Consider the following 14411-nt stretch of genomic DNA (forward strand, 5'->3'; position numbering starts at 1 on the left):
CACCTATTAATTTTCTATAAAAAGTATCCATATTTTATTTTAAATTAATTTTAACTAATTACATTTTATTTCTTTATTAATTTTATCCATTAGAATAAATATGTAATCTTACCATTTAATCTATTAAAAATGCATTTATCAAATCATTCACAAACTTCACTCTTAAATATCTTCACTATCACCTTCAAATATCTTAAAACAAACAACTTCATTTTATCTTCTCTTCTTCCTCAAATTTATCCACCCATTCTTCTTTAAATAATCTTCCTAAAAGAAACACAGCCTAAATGGGCTTGGGAGAAAAGTTTGAGGAGCTTGCCAATGCATTGCCTTGACAGTGGAAAGGAGAAGCGTAAGGCCGTGGCTTTTAAAACATATCAAACAATTCTTCTTTGTCTTCCAACTTTCTAGACTGTTTCTGCAAATTACTAGTTGCACCCCACAATAAAAGTAAAGTAAAAGACTCATCATTCACCACTACACTACACCATCCCACCATTGCTACTGTTTGCTGCCACCACACCGCTGCTATAGAGGAAGAAAAAAAGGACTCATTCTGAAAAAAAAAAAGGACTTATCCTTTCCAAAATATATTTCATGTAGGAGCATTTGAAAACCTCATTCTGAATAGCATTATGTATTATGTGCATTCCAAAAAGTTTATTCTAAAAAAACTCATTCCAAAAAGCTTATTTTAAAATGTATTTCAATCGTTCCAAATATTTTATTTCAAAATTCTCATTACAGAAATATCATTCTTGAATTCTATTTCCAAAATCTCATTCCAAAATACTGTTTCAAAATTCCGAAAACTTTCCAAAATAAGTATTTCAGAAGTCACTTTTACGGAGAGTAAAATAGTCATTTTCAAAATTTAAGAGGGTGCACGAAGAAATTGTAGAAGTACAGGGAATAAAAGCCTTTAAAGTTGTGCTTTCTCAATCCAATTTTTTCCTCTTTGATTCTAAAAAAGCTCTTCAAGAATTATTTTAAAAAATAATTTTTGAAGACAAAATAGCCAGATCACGATCAAACACTCTTAAACACTAAAATGCATATATAAATGGAGCCTGAACCTCCATACAAAGGTAAAAATGCACTCAGCTGTTCCGATTTTAATAAAATCAAACTTTAAGGCGGGCTGCAGATTGAATTAAAATCTTTTTCATACAGTACTCGTATAATAGAAACCATCATCAAGAAAATCTTCAAGATTAAGCTTATATCTTTTCCTTACACAATCATTTGAAACTCGATAATGCATGTGCTCAACCACTAGATAATTGTGTTCAATTGAGTTGCTGATAACGGATGTGGCACACTAATCTTTCAGTAACTCATCTACCTTATTTAACCAGATGTCATAAATATCAGGGGAGAACAGAACAAAGTGCACCTGAAACAAACATTTTTTGCAATTACATATTCTGAACGGTAATGACAGAAACATGTTAGGTATATATTGCAAAATTTATCAATCAAACTCCGACCTTTCAATACAGCATCTTGCCTCATCTCATACTTTATAGTATTTAAAAGTTTACGTTCAGAACCACAAAATGTAAACTAGTATTACGTAAATACATATTATAAACACCAAATTTCAGAAATGTCACCTTATTATAAACAATATTTATCGATCAAACTTTTAACCTGGGTTGCCTCTCCTCATCTCATAATTCTATAGAATGTAGAAGTGCAAGGATATTTGGAACAAAAAAATTGGGAATTGAATTAACTAATGCTATCTTTTCTGAAAAGTTAGAGTAGCAATTGATTTGATTTTCAAACAAACTCCTAAATTTGAAAAGTTCCGAAGAAGGAACTGTTAAGACCAGTCAGAGCAACAAGCTTTAATGGAAAAGGGTCAAAGGAAAGTTGAGATCTTAGACCGTCTTACAATCTAGATGGTCTATCTCTAGTAAAAACCCTTCAAGAGAGTTTTGATGATAACAAAAGTTAGACAATCTTATATATACATGCTCTATTCCTACGAACTTGCTAATGTGTGTTTTGTACAAGCTTCAGCTGTTCAGACTATCAAGTGGATACTCAAAGCAATAGATAATCCTATTAGAATAATTATTAAATCTAAGTATGTTAGAGTAATTATTAAGTCCAAGTAAGGAGTAGTGTATTGGGAACTACTTCCCGCTCTACCTAGTTTTGCACCTAGGTGTCTAGTACAGTCTTTTGATCTTTCACCTTCCCATTGTATCAGATTTCTATCATTATAAATTAAATTAAAGATCATAAGAGGGGTCTTTTAAGCCCTCCAAAATATGTTTTCTCTCAGTTTTAATTTTAAGTTGGTATCAGAGTGGGTCGATCTCACTTTGTTGGTCTCAATCATCTCTGGTGTATTGTTTCGCTGCATTTGCCTTCCGTCATTGGCTACCACCGCCATCTGTTGTCGTCCGCCACCACCAGATCTGGACCGTCTTCATTGCTACTTGGAGTGTGAAGCTCACACGTCGCCCTCCTCTTGTTTGAAGCAACATCACATCACCTCATCTGTGTTCGTCAATCTTTCCTCCATCTATTATGGTCCTTGGTTGCACTTTTCCAAGTGCAGTTTAAGGGGTTATCTAGGGTTTCCTAGTTAAACCTAGTTACTATTCTTGTTGGCTGTTGTGCTACCGTTTTTGGACTCCTAAAAATGTCTACTGGAGTTTTTGTCTCATTCTCTAAAAGTTCTTCCATTTCTTCTAAGAAATTAAATGGGAAAAACTAGCTCTCTTGGTTTGCATATGTTGAAATGTGGTTCCTTGGCCAAGGTTATCATGACCACCTTGAACAAGATGGAAGTAATGACCCTCCTGAGAAAGTTGAACCGTGGAAGAAAGTTGATTTTTAGTTGTGTGCTCTCCTATGGCCGTCTGTGGACCCAAAGCTATTAGGAACCCATAGAGCATTTAAAACTTGTAACTCTATTTTGTAAGAAAGCTCAACATTTTTGCAAATGATATTCAACGCCTTTATGACTCTACAGATAGGCTTGCATTGAAGATGTTCTTGGAAGGGGAATCTTTGGATGAGATCAGGAAAATACTTGATAAATATTATATGGGATGATTCATGCTCTACATCCAGACTTCAATCATATTAGAGATCAACTTCTAATAGGTCATGAAGTCCCTTCCATGGAAAGCTTGACATCACGACTCCTTCGAGTTCCAATGCATCAAAGCAAGGAAACTCATGAACACATGGAACCTTCTGTTATGGTTTCCACACAAGGAAAATGAGGACGAAATACTAGAGGAGACGTAGAGGTTGAGGACGTTCTCAGTGCACATACCGTGAAAGGATGGGTCACACCTAAGAAAACTACTTCTCCTTGCATAGCTTTCCTAACAAGACCACCAATGTCCCTAAGGTTGAAACTGTCGACCCCAAATTCACTGATGAAGAATATCAAGAGTATTTGAGAGAAAACTAGATGTAGCCCATAAGTTTAGGTGAACTAGTAGAAACATTTGTTGTGTTGTTTTTGGTTGCTTGTTCACTAAACAGTCTAGTCTAGTCTAGTTTATTACGAAAAGAGTCTAAAGGCTATATTCAATGCCCTTCTAGGAAGGGTTGTGCCAACAAGGTGTATTGTAGGAGGAAAAAGAACAAGTAAAGGAGTATTAGTTTAGTCGGAGATTAGGAGAGTTAGTTTTGTGAATCATTTCATTTCCCTTAAATGAGCCTCGAGCCTCTTTTAAGTAGAAAGGGAGGACTTCGAATATTTTGTAAAACTAAATAGATTCCATTATAAAGGAGTAGGCTCTTTTGGAAGGGTATTTGTATACTTTTTTTTTATATATAAAACTCATGCTAGACATCATTATGATTCTTGGCATCTTAGCTATGCTGACACCCCAAGGACATCTATTATTTGTCATGACATAAAAATATCATAAAAACAAAAAGAAAGATACAAAAAACTCATGGGGGACCCAACCAAAACTCATGAACAAAAAACAGGTCAGCTATAAAGCAATACACTAGCTAAAAAGCCCTCTACATAGGAAAAAGAAACCTACAATGATAAAAGTCCACTTGAGAATTAAACTGTAAAATAATTCTTGAGGTCTTGATTGATCCCTCCCATAATCTTCTATTTATAAAAATAAATTGACACAATATAATCATGATAAATAGCGTAACATAGACACAATATAATCATGATAAATAGGCTAACCCTATACACAATATAATCATGATAAATAGAATAACCCTAGACACAATATAATCATGATAAATGGGGTAACCCTAGACACAATATAATCATGATAAATAGGGTAACCCTAGACACAATATAATCATGATAAATAGGGTAAATATTCTAACACTCCCCCTCAAGCTGGAGCATACAAATTGTATGTGCCAAGCTTGGAATAAATAAACTCAATCCAACCAAATCAACTTGTCTAAAATGTCAAAACAATAGACGTGGAAACTTTGGCTCCGAGCAAGATGCACATATGCTTCAGACCATCGAGAGAGAATGTCTATAAACCAAATTGGACTCACAAACCAGTGTAACCAGAGAGACTCCTCATAAGCTTATGGAGAATAATATTGGACAACCACAAAACTTCATCTAGCACCATGAACCTTCAAGTAGGGTGACTTTGACAAAGTTGATTTCCATCAAAAGTGAATGCTGAGTGGTAGACAACGACAAACTGCAGAGACTAGATTGCCATCAAATAAGGATGGGGCTTGCATGGCTAAAAGCGACAAAAATGCAGGGACTGCTATCTCTGACTAGTTGGGGCCAGTAGTGGCTGAAAGCGACAAAACTATAGGGACTGCCATCTTTGACTAATTAGGGCCTGTATTGGCTGAAAGCAGGGACTGTCATCTCTGACTAGTTGGGGCCTCTGACTAGTGTTTGACTAGTGGCTGGAAACATACTCCCCCCTTACTGCAGGGACTAAATTGCCATTACTGACTGATGCGGCCTGCAGGGACTAAATTGCCATCACTGACCGATAGAGCCTGCAGGGACTAAATTGCCATCAAGTAAGGATGGGGCCTGCAGTGGACAAAAACATACTGCAGGGACTAAACTGCCATCATTGATTGATGAGGTCTGTAGTGACTGAAACATACTCCCCCTCATGGGGAACGACGGAAACTGTGAATGTGGAATGTCATAATGATCTCTTTTATACATCAAAGCACCACTAGGAACCATGGTTGGATTGTGTTGAGAACTGTAAGGATCACAGATTCAAGGAACAAAGATTGAGACATATGATGACATTAAAGGCCAAAGATAGGTTGGAGGTCCAAACGTTTTGTGCTAGACTACTCCCAAATGGTGATACTTGACACTGTATCACAAGAACTACGGGCTAAACAAACTAGACTCGGGCCCAAGGAGAAAGTGACCAATAACGATTGAAGAAAAAAGTGACGAAGTGGCGTCAAGAGCGGTCTGCTGACTTTGAAATCAGGAACCAAGGACGTATATGGACTCAACATGATTCGATGACTCAAACAATGATGAAACAGGATCTGAAGGACTTAGGGTTCCAAAACAACCAAAGGAGAAAACCCTAGGTCTGAGTTACAACCACTAAAACTAAGAAACAAGGACCAAAGTGCACTCACGAGGCTCCGGCGAGACGAATGGCAAAGTCACAGTGTAATTTCGACACTGGAAAGGTGGCGCGTGACAAACACATGCTGGAAGCTGATCGTAGAGAAGTCGTGCGTGACGTTGCATGCGGAGGAGAATGAGGCAACGACAACCAGGGATGGGTCGCGCTCCTCAATGCGCACAAAACCCCTAACTTCGTCAGAGAAAACAAGACGGCAGTGGCGATGGAGGTTGAACAGATGTGGCGCACGTGGCGGTGCTTGGATGAGAACTAGCCCTTGACAAAGGCAAGGTTGACCATGGCTCAAGGAGGCAATCCAGATCCATTGGTCGCCAGACTAAACTGTGGCGGTGGTCGGTGGTGGGCATTAGCAGACGGTGTCGGAATGACAGGAAACCGAGGTTGATGGTGACAAACTTATGTGGATAGCTCCTCACAGTGGAAAAATAGTGTCAATGGTAAATGGCACCAGACAGCGACAAACGGCACCAGACAGCGGCAAACAGTGCCAGACAGCGACAAACAGTGCCAGACAGCGACAAACAGTACCGGAAAATGCGGACAACAACTAGGGTTTGGAGACTAGATAGAAACCAGAAAAGGACTGCTCATTGAGGTATTTAACAAAAGATGAAATTTTTAAGGCCGCCGGTGGCAGCGGCCACGGGCCACCGGCGGTAAAGGCAGAAAAGATTCAGACAACCTGCTTTGATACCAACTTGAGAATTAAACTGTAAAATAATTCTTGGGGTCTTGATTGATCCCTCTCATAATCTTCTATTTATAAAAATAAATTGACACAATATAATCATGATAAATAGGGTAACATAGACACAATATAATCATGATAAATAAGGTAACCCTAGACACAATATAATCATGATAAATAGGATAACCCTAGACACAATATAATCATGATAAAGAGGGTAACCCTAGACACAATATAATCATCATAAATAGGGTAAATATTCTAACAAGTCCAAAGTTATAAAAGTTGGCATAACCTTATACCATTTAAACACTTCTCTAGAAGACAAACCAAAACTCGCAAACTTATCGGCATAATGATTTCCTTCTCGAAAAATATGTGACACCTTAAAATCTGTATACTTTGGTTCTTGGCTTATTACGAGTTTTCAATAATATAGAGAGGAAATTCATAATCTTTTTCCTTGTGTATCCTATTGTTACTTGTTCAACTTCTATCATTTTGTATACTAAAAAGGGGATCCTAACAAGTTTTGTCCAATGCGCCTGATATAGAAACAATGGAGAACAATTAAGCATGGAATGAAAGTGACCAAGAATTGGTTGCTCAATCAAGACCCAATGATGAGCATCAATTACTATGACATTTTTTGGCTGGGTTACACACAAATTTTAATGGAAAAGGGTTTAAATGCACATTATTCGAAGAAAATAAGGGGTTGAAGTGTTACGAATCGGGACAAGATTGAAAGGGGGATGATCTTTATAGCTCTACCATTGGAGGAAATAATGGGCAAAATTGTAATTAGTTGTAACTGGGTAGTTAGTTGTGTAGCTTGGAAGTAAGAACCTAATAACTAGGTCTTTAGTTGTAATTGGGGCAATTTTAGCATTGTTTTCTAACATAGTTGAATTTTCTAGAATGAAAAAGAGAGTGCTCCTTTAAGGCGTAATTTTGTTTAACTTGTTGCTTTGATTGTTGTAAGTTTGTGAAGAAATACTCTTCCTTTCATTCAGACTGTTTTGTAACAAAGAAAGCAGTTGTGTTAAAATTTCTATTTTTGGTTTCTAACAATTGGTCCGCCTTTTCAAATGCATTTATGAAGGAGATTGGGGTGGGACATTGGAGAAAATAGAGAGCAAGTAAGGAGTGAAACTGACATATCTTAGACGGATATTGTATATCAAGAAATTACTATTGAGACAAAACAACCAGTAAAATCGGTCCATAGAAGTAGACAATTTGAAGAATCTTGGGGATCAAGAATCGTAGGAGACAAAAGAAGAGGAAGAAAGGTATGAAAGAGTTTCCAAGAACATTTTGGACGGGTCAAGATACTTAAGGATCATAGACACAAGTATAGAAATTTTAAAAGTGTAACGGATGGCAATCCTCTAACCAAAGGTTCCATCACAAGATGCATTGCCAAACAAATACAAGAAGAGTCAACCAAAGAAGTTGAAGTCAAAGTCAAACTCTTCTTTTTTTGGGCCATCATTGAATAATTTGTGGGCTTTGTATTTGGACTTAGTAATGTAGGATTTTAATTTGGGCCTTGTATTTTGGCCAAATAGAGTAGAGTTTTGACCACCTAAGTCAACAAAGGGCCAAAAACCCAACATTGACCAAGGTGGACGTCCGAATGCTAAAGTTGACCAAGGGGTCAACATTTTTGGCCAAGCTTGGAGGACAAGGGTGAGATTGGCCATGACATGTGTCTCCACCCTATTGGAGAGTTTTTCCACCTAGTTAGTGGCCACTTGTCACTCTAAGAATGAAGAGTTTTTCCATAGGTAGTGGCCACATGTTAGCCTCTCATTTGAGAGGATTTTGGCCACATGTCTCCCTCCTATTGGAGAGGATTTCTCCTTGCTCTCCAAGCTAACTAAGGTGGCTCTTTTAGGTTAAAGTTTCTGCTCATTTTGAGACACCTTAGCCTATAAATAGAGTGTCTCTCTTTCATGTAATTACCTTTGAAATAGAGTAGTGTATGTTGTCATTTTGTGCACTCATACTCTTGTAAGGTCACCGTAGGCTAGAGCAACCCGAAGTGGCCTCCTCTAATCACCTTCCTCAAAGAGTTGGCCAACCTCTCTTAGACAAACTCTCCGTTTGCGCTCTCAAAAACTCTTCTTAGGCTATTCTCGACTCCAAAAAGGATATCGGTGTTACTCTCTTGAAACTAAGAAGTATTACATGTCTGCCAATGTCACATTCTTTGAACAAACTCCTTACTTCTCTCCATCTGTTCAGGATATTTCTATCCTCTAGTAGGTCTTTCCTATTCCAGTGGCTGAGTCAAATAGCTCCCCTGTCTCTGTCATTCCAAGTCTTGATCCCAATCCTCCTACACCCGTCTCTGTCATTCCAAGTCTTAATCCCAATCCTACTGCACCCGTTTCTACACATACTAAGATCATCCCACATAGAGCCCCAATGGATAGTCCACTTCCCCAAGACAATGGTGAGTCTCCTACTTCAGATTCTTCTCCCTCATCACCTCCTCCCACGCCTCCTAGTGAAAATGATTCAGCATGGCCTATTGCCCTCAGAAAAGGTACTCGTTCCACTCGAAACCCTCATCCTATTTATAATTTTCTTAGCTATCATCGATTGTCGCCCTACTATTTTTCTCTTTTATCCTCAGTGACTTCTGTTGTTATACCCAAAAATGTGAAAGAAACACTTGATCATCTTGGATGGCGACAAGCTATGATTGTAGAAATGCAGGCTCTTGACCACAGTAATACTTGGGAGTTGGTGCCCCTTCCCCCAGGCAAAAGGCGGTTGGTTGCCAATGGGTGTATGCAGTTAAAGTCAGCCTTGATGGTGAAATTGATCGACTCAAAGCCCGGCTTGTTGCAAAAGGTTAAACTCAGGTTTATGGTCTTGATTATTGTTACACTTTCTCTCATGTAGCCAAGATAACTACTATTCGCCTCTTCTTTGCCATGGCAGCCATTCGTCACTAGCCACTTCATCAATTGGATATCAAAAATGTCTTCCTACATGGTGATCTTGAGGACAAAGTTTATATGGGGGAGTCTGGTACGATATGCTAATTGCATCGATCTCTCTATGGCCTCAAGCAATCACCATGTGCTTGGTTTGGAAAGTTTAGCTCCATTGTTTAAAAATTTGGGCTAAAACATAGTGAAGCAGACCATTCGGTTTTTTCCTGTCATTCTTCTCTTGGGAAATGTATTTATTTAACAATATATGTTGATGATATTGCCATTACAGAAAATGATGTTGTTGGAATATCTCAACTGAAAGAGTACTTGTGTAGACATTTTCAAACCAAGGATCTTGAAGTCTTAATTCTTAGGCATTGAAGTAGCGCAATCAAAAGATGGAGTTGAAATCTCCCAAAGGAAGTATGCTCATGATATATTACAAGAAACATGCATGATTGATTGTAGACCGATAGACAGTCCCAAAAATTAAGGACAGAAGGTGAATTGTTCTCCAAGCCAGAGAGGTATAGGAGGCTGGTTGGAAAACTGATTTATCTCACTATTACAAGGCCAAAACTATCCTTTGAATTTGGAGTGGTTAGTCAGTTCATGCAGGGTCCATGTGTTGACCATTGGAATGCTCTCACTCGCATTCTAAGGTATATCAAAAAGGCTCTGGGGCAAGGATTGCTATATGAAGATAAAGGAAGCATCCAGGTCTTTGGGTATTGTGATGTAGATTGGGCATGTTTGCCTATTGATAGAGGGTCTACTACAGGATAATGTGTTTTTCTGGAAGGAAACATTATTTCATGAAAAAGTAAAAAACAGAATGTAGTAGCTCGATCAACAGCTAAACCCGAGTATAGGGCGATGGCGTCACTCACATGTGAACTTATATGGATGAAATAATTCCTTCAAGAGCTTAACTTCTATGACATCTTTACTATGAAAATGTATTGCGATAATCAAGTTGTTCTCCACATTGCATCAAATCCAGTGTTTCACGAGAGGACTAAACATATAGAAATTGATTGTCATTTTGTTCGTGAAAAGTTGTTAACTAAAGAAATATGTCCTAAGTTTGTTGGGTCAAACGATCGACTCGCAGATGTGTTGACCAAGTCATTAAGAGGTCCTCGGATTGAGTTTATTTGTTCCAAGCTTGGTACATACAATTTGTATGCTCCAGCTTGCAGGAGAGTGTTAGATATATTTTCTTTATTTTATATTTATCTTTTATCTTTAATTAGTTTGTTATTATTTCTTATTTGTATTTTGGACTTAGCCCATATTTCTTCTATTATAAATAAAGGACCATATGTATATTTTCAACACAAGAGAGATTAATTTCATATATAGTTTTCGCTATATTCAACTGGTATAATACCAGCTTTCAAGGGGCAGCACACTGCACACCTCCACATCTTTGACTAAGTTTGCACCAGGAGAAACTTTGGCAGAAGCTATGGCTCAAGATTTAATGGATCAAGATGAAGCTTTAAAACAATTAAAATTTCATTTGTAGAAAGCACAAAATCAGATGGCCTTTTATGCTAATAGGCACAAAAGATAGCATTAATTTAGCAAAGGGGATTGGGTATATTTGAAGATCATGCCTCATAGGGGTACTACCATGGTTACTAGACTCCATCCCAAACTACCAGCCATACATTACGGACCTTATTTGGTTCTACATAAAATTGGAGTAGTTGCATTCAACTTACAACCACCAGAATAGTTTCATACATCCTGTTTTCTATGTTTCACAACTTAAACAAGCTCCAGGGGACCATCTAGTGGAATCAGAACTACAGCAAAGTTATAGGGGGAGATTGACAATTTTAGCCTCTTCAAGCATTAGATAATCAAACAGTGAATAAAAATGAAGAGGTTATTCATCAAGCGTTGGTGCAATGGCAGAATAAACCTCTAGAAGAAGCTACTTGAGAAGATCATTCAAATTGTACTATTCAATTTCCATATTTAACCTTAAGGAAAAGAATATTTTAAAAGGAAAAAAGGGCAAAATTGTAATTAGTAGTAACTGGGTAGTTAGCTATGCAGTTTGGGAATAAAGACAAAATAAATAGGTCCTCAATTCTAATTGAGATTTTATTAGCTTTTGATTTCTAACATTGGTGAATCCGAATTTTCTCGAGTGAAAAGGAAAGTGCTCCTTTTGGGGTCAATTTTGTTTACCCTGTTGTTTTGATTGTTGTAAGTGTTGTGAAGAAATACTATTCTTTTCGGTCACACTGTTTTGTAACAGAGAAAGTTATATTGTGTTAGGATTTCTATTTTTGATTCCTAATAAAAACGGTAACAATTTAGCAAGAGGTTAGGAATTGTATATTTATTCATATCAAAACCCAGATGAAATAAGTAATGTCTTACCTCCTTAAAGTCATTTGGAAACTCTTTGACGGTAGAAATTGCTACTGTAGCGGCTTCATCATAAGGGTATCTGAGACAAAGCAGTGGTGTTATACAATTTTAATGAAAGTCTTGAGAGCTGGCGGACTGAAATTATTAGGTTTGAGAACAAACTATATTAATCATCATGACAAATAGGAAGGCTATCTTATATTAGAAAGAAAGTTATTGTGTTATAAATTTTAACAGTATGTCTTGTTTTTGTTCCAATAATCAAACTTTTGAAATGAAAAGCCATAATGGAAATAACTGTGCTTAGGATTCCATCATAAAGGCAATTACATTCTAATTTCTAACCTTTTCACACTAGTCTTCTCTTGCCACATGACCAATATTGATGATCAACAAATGAAGAATGAGTAAATTAGAAAGGCATAGGGATGTTTGTTAGCATAAACCTACCCATAGACACCACATGATATGGCTGGGAATGCTATATACTGAATGTTGTTTTCTTTCGCAACCCTTAAAGTTTTCCTGGAAATCAATGACAATACAAATCTCTCCATCAAGTGCAATGACAATTAACCAAAACACAAAATGAAACATAAACATTCCGATTCAAAGAGGATGAAGAATAGCTGAACAAGCACTCTTTTAAAAAAATCACCTGTAAGCACTTGCTAGAGAGGCAGCAGGATTACTATCACTACTGTAGATTGGGCCAACAGTGTGAATAGCATGAGAAGCAGGCAGCATAAAACCACTGCACATCAACAACTACAAGGTCTATGAGAGACAAGCAGAACTAGTTAAGGTGATTTTAGCTTTTGCACATAAGCTTCAATTTCTTAAAAAATACGACAACTTTTTCAATTCAAAAACTATTTTGACAAGCTCATCATGTGCTAAAGCACAACTCACCGTGTAATCCTTGCTTCCCCTGTTGGGCACCGAACTCCAGGCCTAACTTCAGGAACAGTGCGGCAGGCTTCGACAAGTTGTGGGCCTGCGGCCCTATGTATAGCTGAGAGCAGGGGTCACACCCATCAAAACAAAAGAAATGCTTCAAACATGCTATCTAGTACCTTCTTTCTAACACTCTCAGGTTGAAATATGTTGAAAATCACAAAATTGTCTGAATCCTCTCTTCTTATTTAATACTCATAATTTTGTAGTTTTCAATAAGATTTATCTAGAACAAACACAATTTCATCCATAAAGTACTACTCTCATACACTCCTTTAAGTAAAATAACTATAAGTGTAATCTCCCGAGTATTAGAAACCATGCTATACAGTCTCTAAATATTGAAAAATTATTCAAACTAATCCCTAAATACATCAAATTCAGAGACTAAACTGATGAATATATTCAGTACATTTGGGACAGTGATATAATCCTCTTATGTTAAATACTATTCACGATAGAAAGTAACGAATTAGGACCAAATTGATCATTTATTTATAAAATGAGAGTGTGACAGAGGGTTAGAGTGCAGCACCCTTCAACAAGAGAAACAAATACCTTTATTCTTTTGCTAATAATAAATTCACTGTACATAATGCATCATCCAGAATAAACAAGTTACCTCCATCAGCACCACCACCACCGAGCATTCTCTCGTTCGCGGGATTTACCTGCAGCGAACGCGATCATGCAATTCATTGATTTGACGAGCCACTCTTTAAGGAAAGAAAATATGAAAGACGAAAAGTCACATACTATTGCGTCGGTGGAACCATCGATAGACCATTTGGTGATGTCTCCTTTCTGAATTACTAAAGCGCTCGATGCAGATAACGGGAAGCGAACTACTCCGCCACCGCCATTGGAAACCCTAGCTGCTGCTGCTGCTGCTGCTGCTGCGTCCATTGCATAAACACGGAATCTCCTGAGATTATGTTTTGACTTTGAGTTCACCCCAAACTTCAGTATGAATCGGGAACCTGAGAAAATGCTGCACATTCTCAGTGAGTTTATTGAGAACGTTCACATGACATAAAGCAAAAAAAAAACGAATGTTTTTATCAAGGAAAAAATTATTTCACACTCATTACTCACTTAACCAACTTTATTGAAATAAAATGGTCTCAATAAAAATAAATTTTTGTATTTTCATAAAAGAAAAATAAAGAAAAGTAATGCTAAAATGAGAGTAAAAAAAGTTCTGATGTCCAAATATTATTGTTCATTTATCAATTATCAATTGGTTAGATGAGGCTAATAATGTTTTTAAAACAAAAATTGTTTTTCTAATTATATCCTATATTAACATTAAAAAAACACAAAGTAATAAGTTCCAGAATAATTTATGTTTAAAATACTCATTTTATTGACAATGTGTAAGATTCCGAAAAAGATGTATTAATGAGAGAATAAAGTGAGTTTTAAGACTTGAGTGTTATTGTTTGGTAATTGGGTTTGACGTTTAGATGTTGCTTAGAATTATAATTGTTATGCTAGTGATTTAAGTTATTAATAAAGTGTAACACATGATTGATATGTTGATACGTTGATAATTGAGTGATTGGTGTGTGAGTAATATTATCAATGTGATATGTTAGCTTGTTAATGGAAGGATGATTTAGGGGCAAAATGGTCTTTTATCTTTATTTAATTGGTGAAAAAATTAAATAAGGGGGTGTATGTAGGAAGTAAAAGTGTGTAAATTAAATAAAATAAAAGAAAGATGGTGAACGTGAGATAGAAGGAGAACAGAGATTTAGATAGATTTAGTTTTTAAAAATATATTATTATAAGTGAGGA

General features: G+C 36.8%; 1 protein-coding gene across 1 annotated transcript; it reads right to left on the reverse strand.

The window, feature by feature from the left end:
• Positions 1-1095: 1095 nt before the first annotated feature.
• LOC108338618 (uncharacterized) lies at positions 1096-13654 on the reverse strand. The gene is made up of 7 exons (XM_017575608.2): positions 13368-13654; positions 13234-13282; positions 12567-12669; positions 12313-12408; positions 12105-12179; positions 11664-11733; positions 1096-1396 (listed from the first exon to the last, which is right to left on the reverse strand). The coding sequence occupies exons 1-7, from the start codon at positions 13608-13610 to the stop codon at positions 1322-1324; spliced, it is 711 nt and encodes a 236-aa protein (XP_017431097.1). The 5' UTR covers positions 13611-13654; the 3' UTR covers positions 1096-1321.
• Positions 13655-14411: the final 757 nt, after the last annotated feature.

The sequence above is a fragment of the Vigna angularis genome, chromosome 7, assembly GCF_016808095.1.
Source record: "Vigna angularis cultivar LongXiaoDou No.4 chromosome 7, ASM1680809v1, whole genome shotgun sequence".
Classification (NCBI taxonomy): Eukaryota; Viridiplantae; Streptophyta; class Magnoliopsida; order Fabales; family Fabaceae; genus Vigna; species Vigna angularis.

Excerpts from the sequence above, each read along its gene's own strand:
- LOC108338618 (XM_017575608.2), bottom strand. The coding sequence starts at position 13,610 with ATGTGCAGCATTTTCTCAGGTTCCCGATTCATACTGAAGTTTGGGGTG. Across the intron at positions 12,670-13,233 it reads TGGTGGTGGTGCTGATGGAG|CTATACATAGGGCCGCAGGC; the intron begins GTAACTTGTTTA and ends CCCTGCTCTCAG. Across the intron at positions 11,734-12,104 it reads ATATCATGTGGTGTCTATGG|ATACCCTTATGATGAAGCCG; the intron begins GTAGGTTTATGC and ends GCTTTGTCTCAG.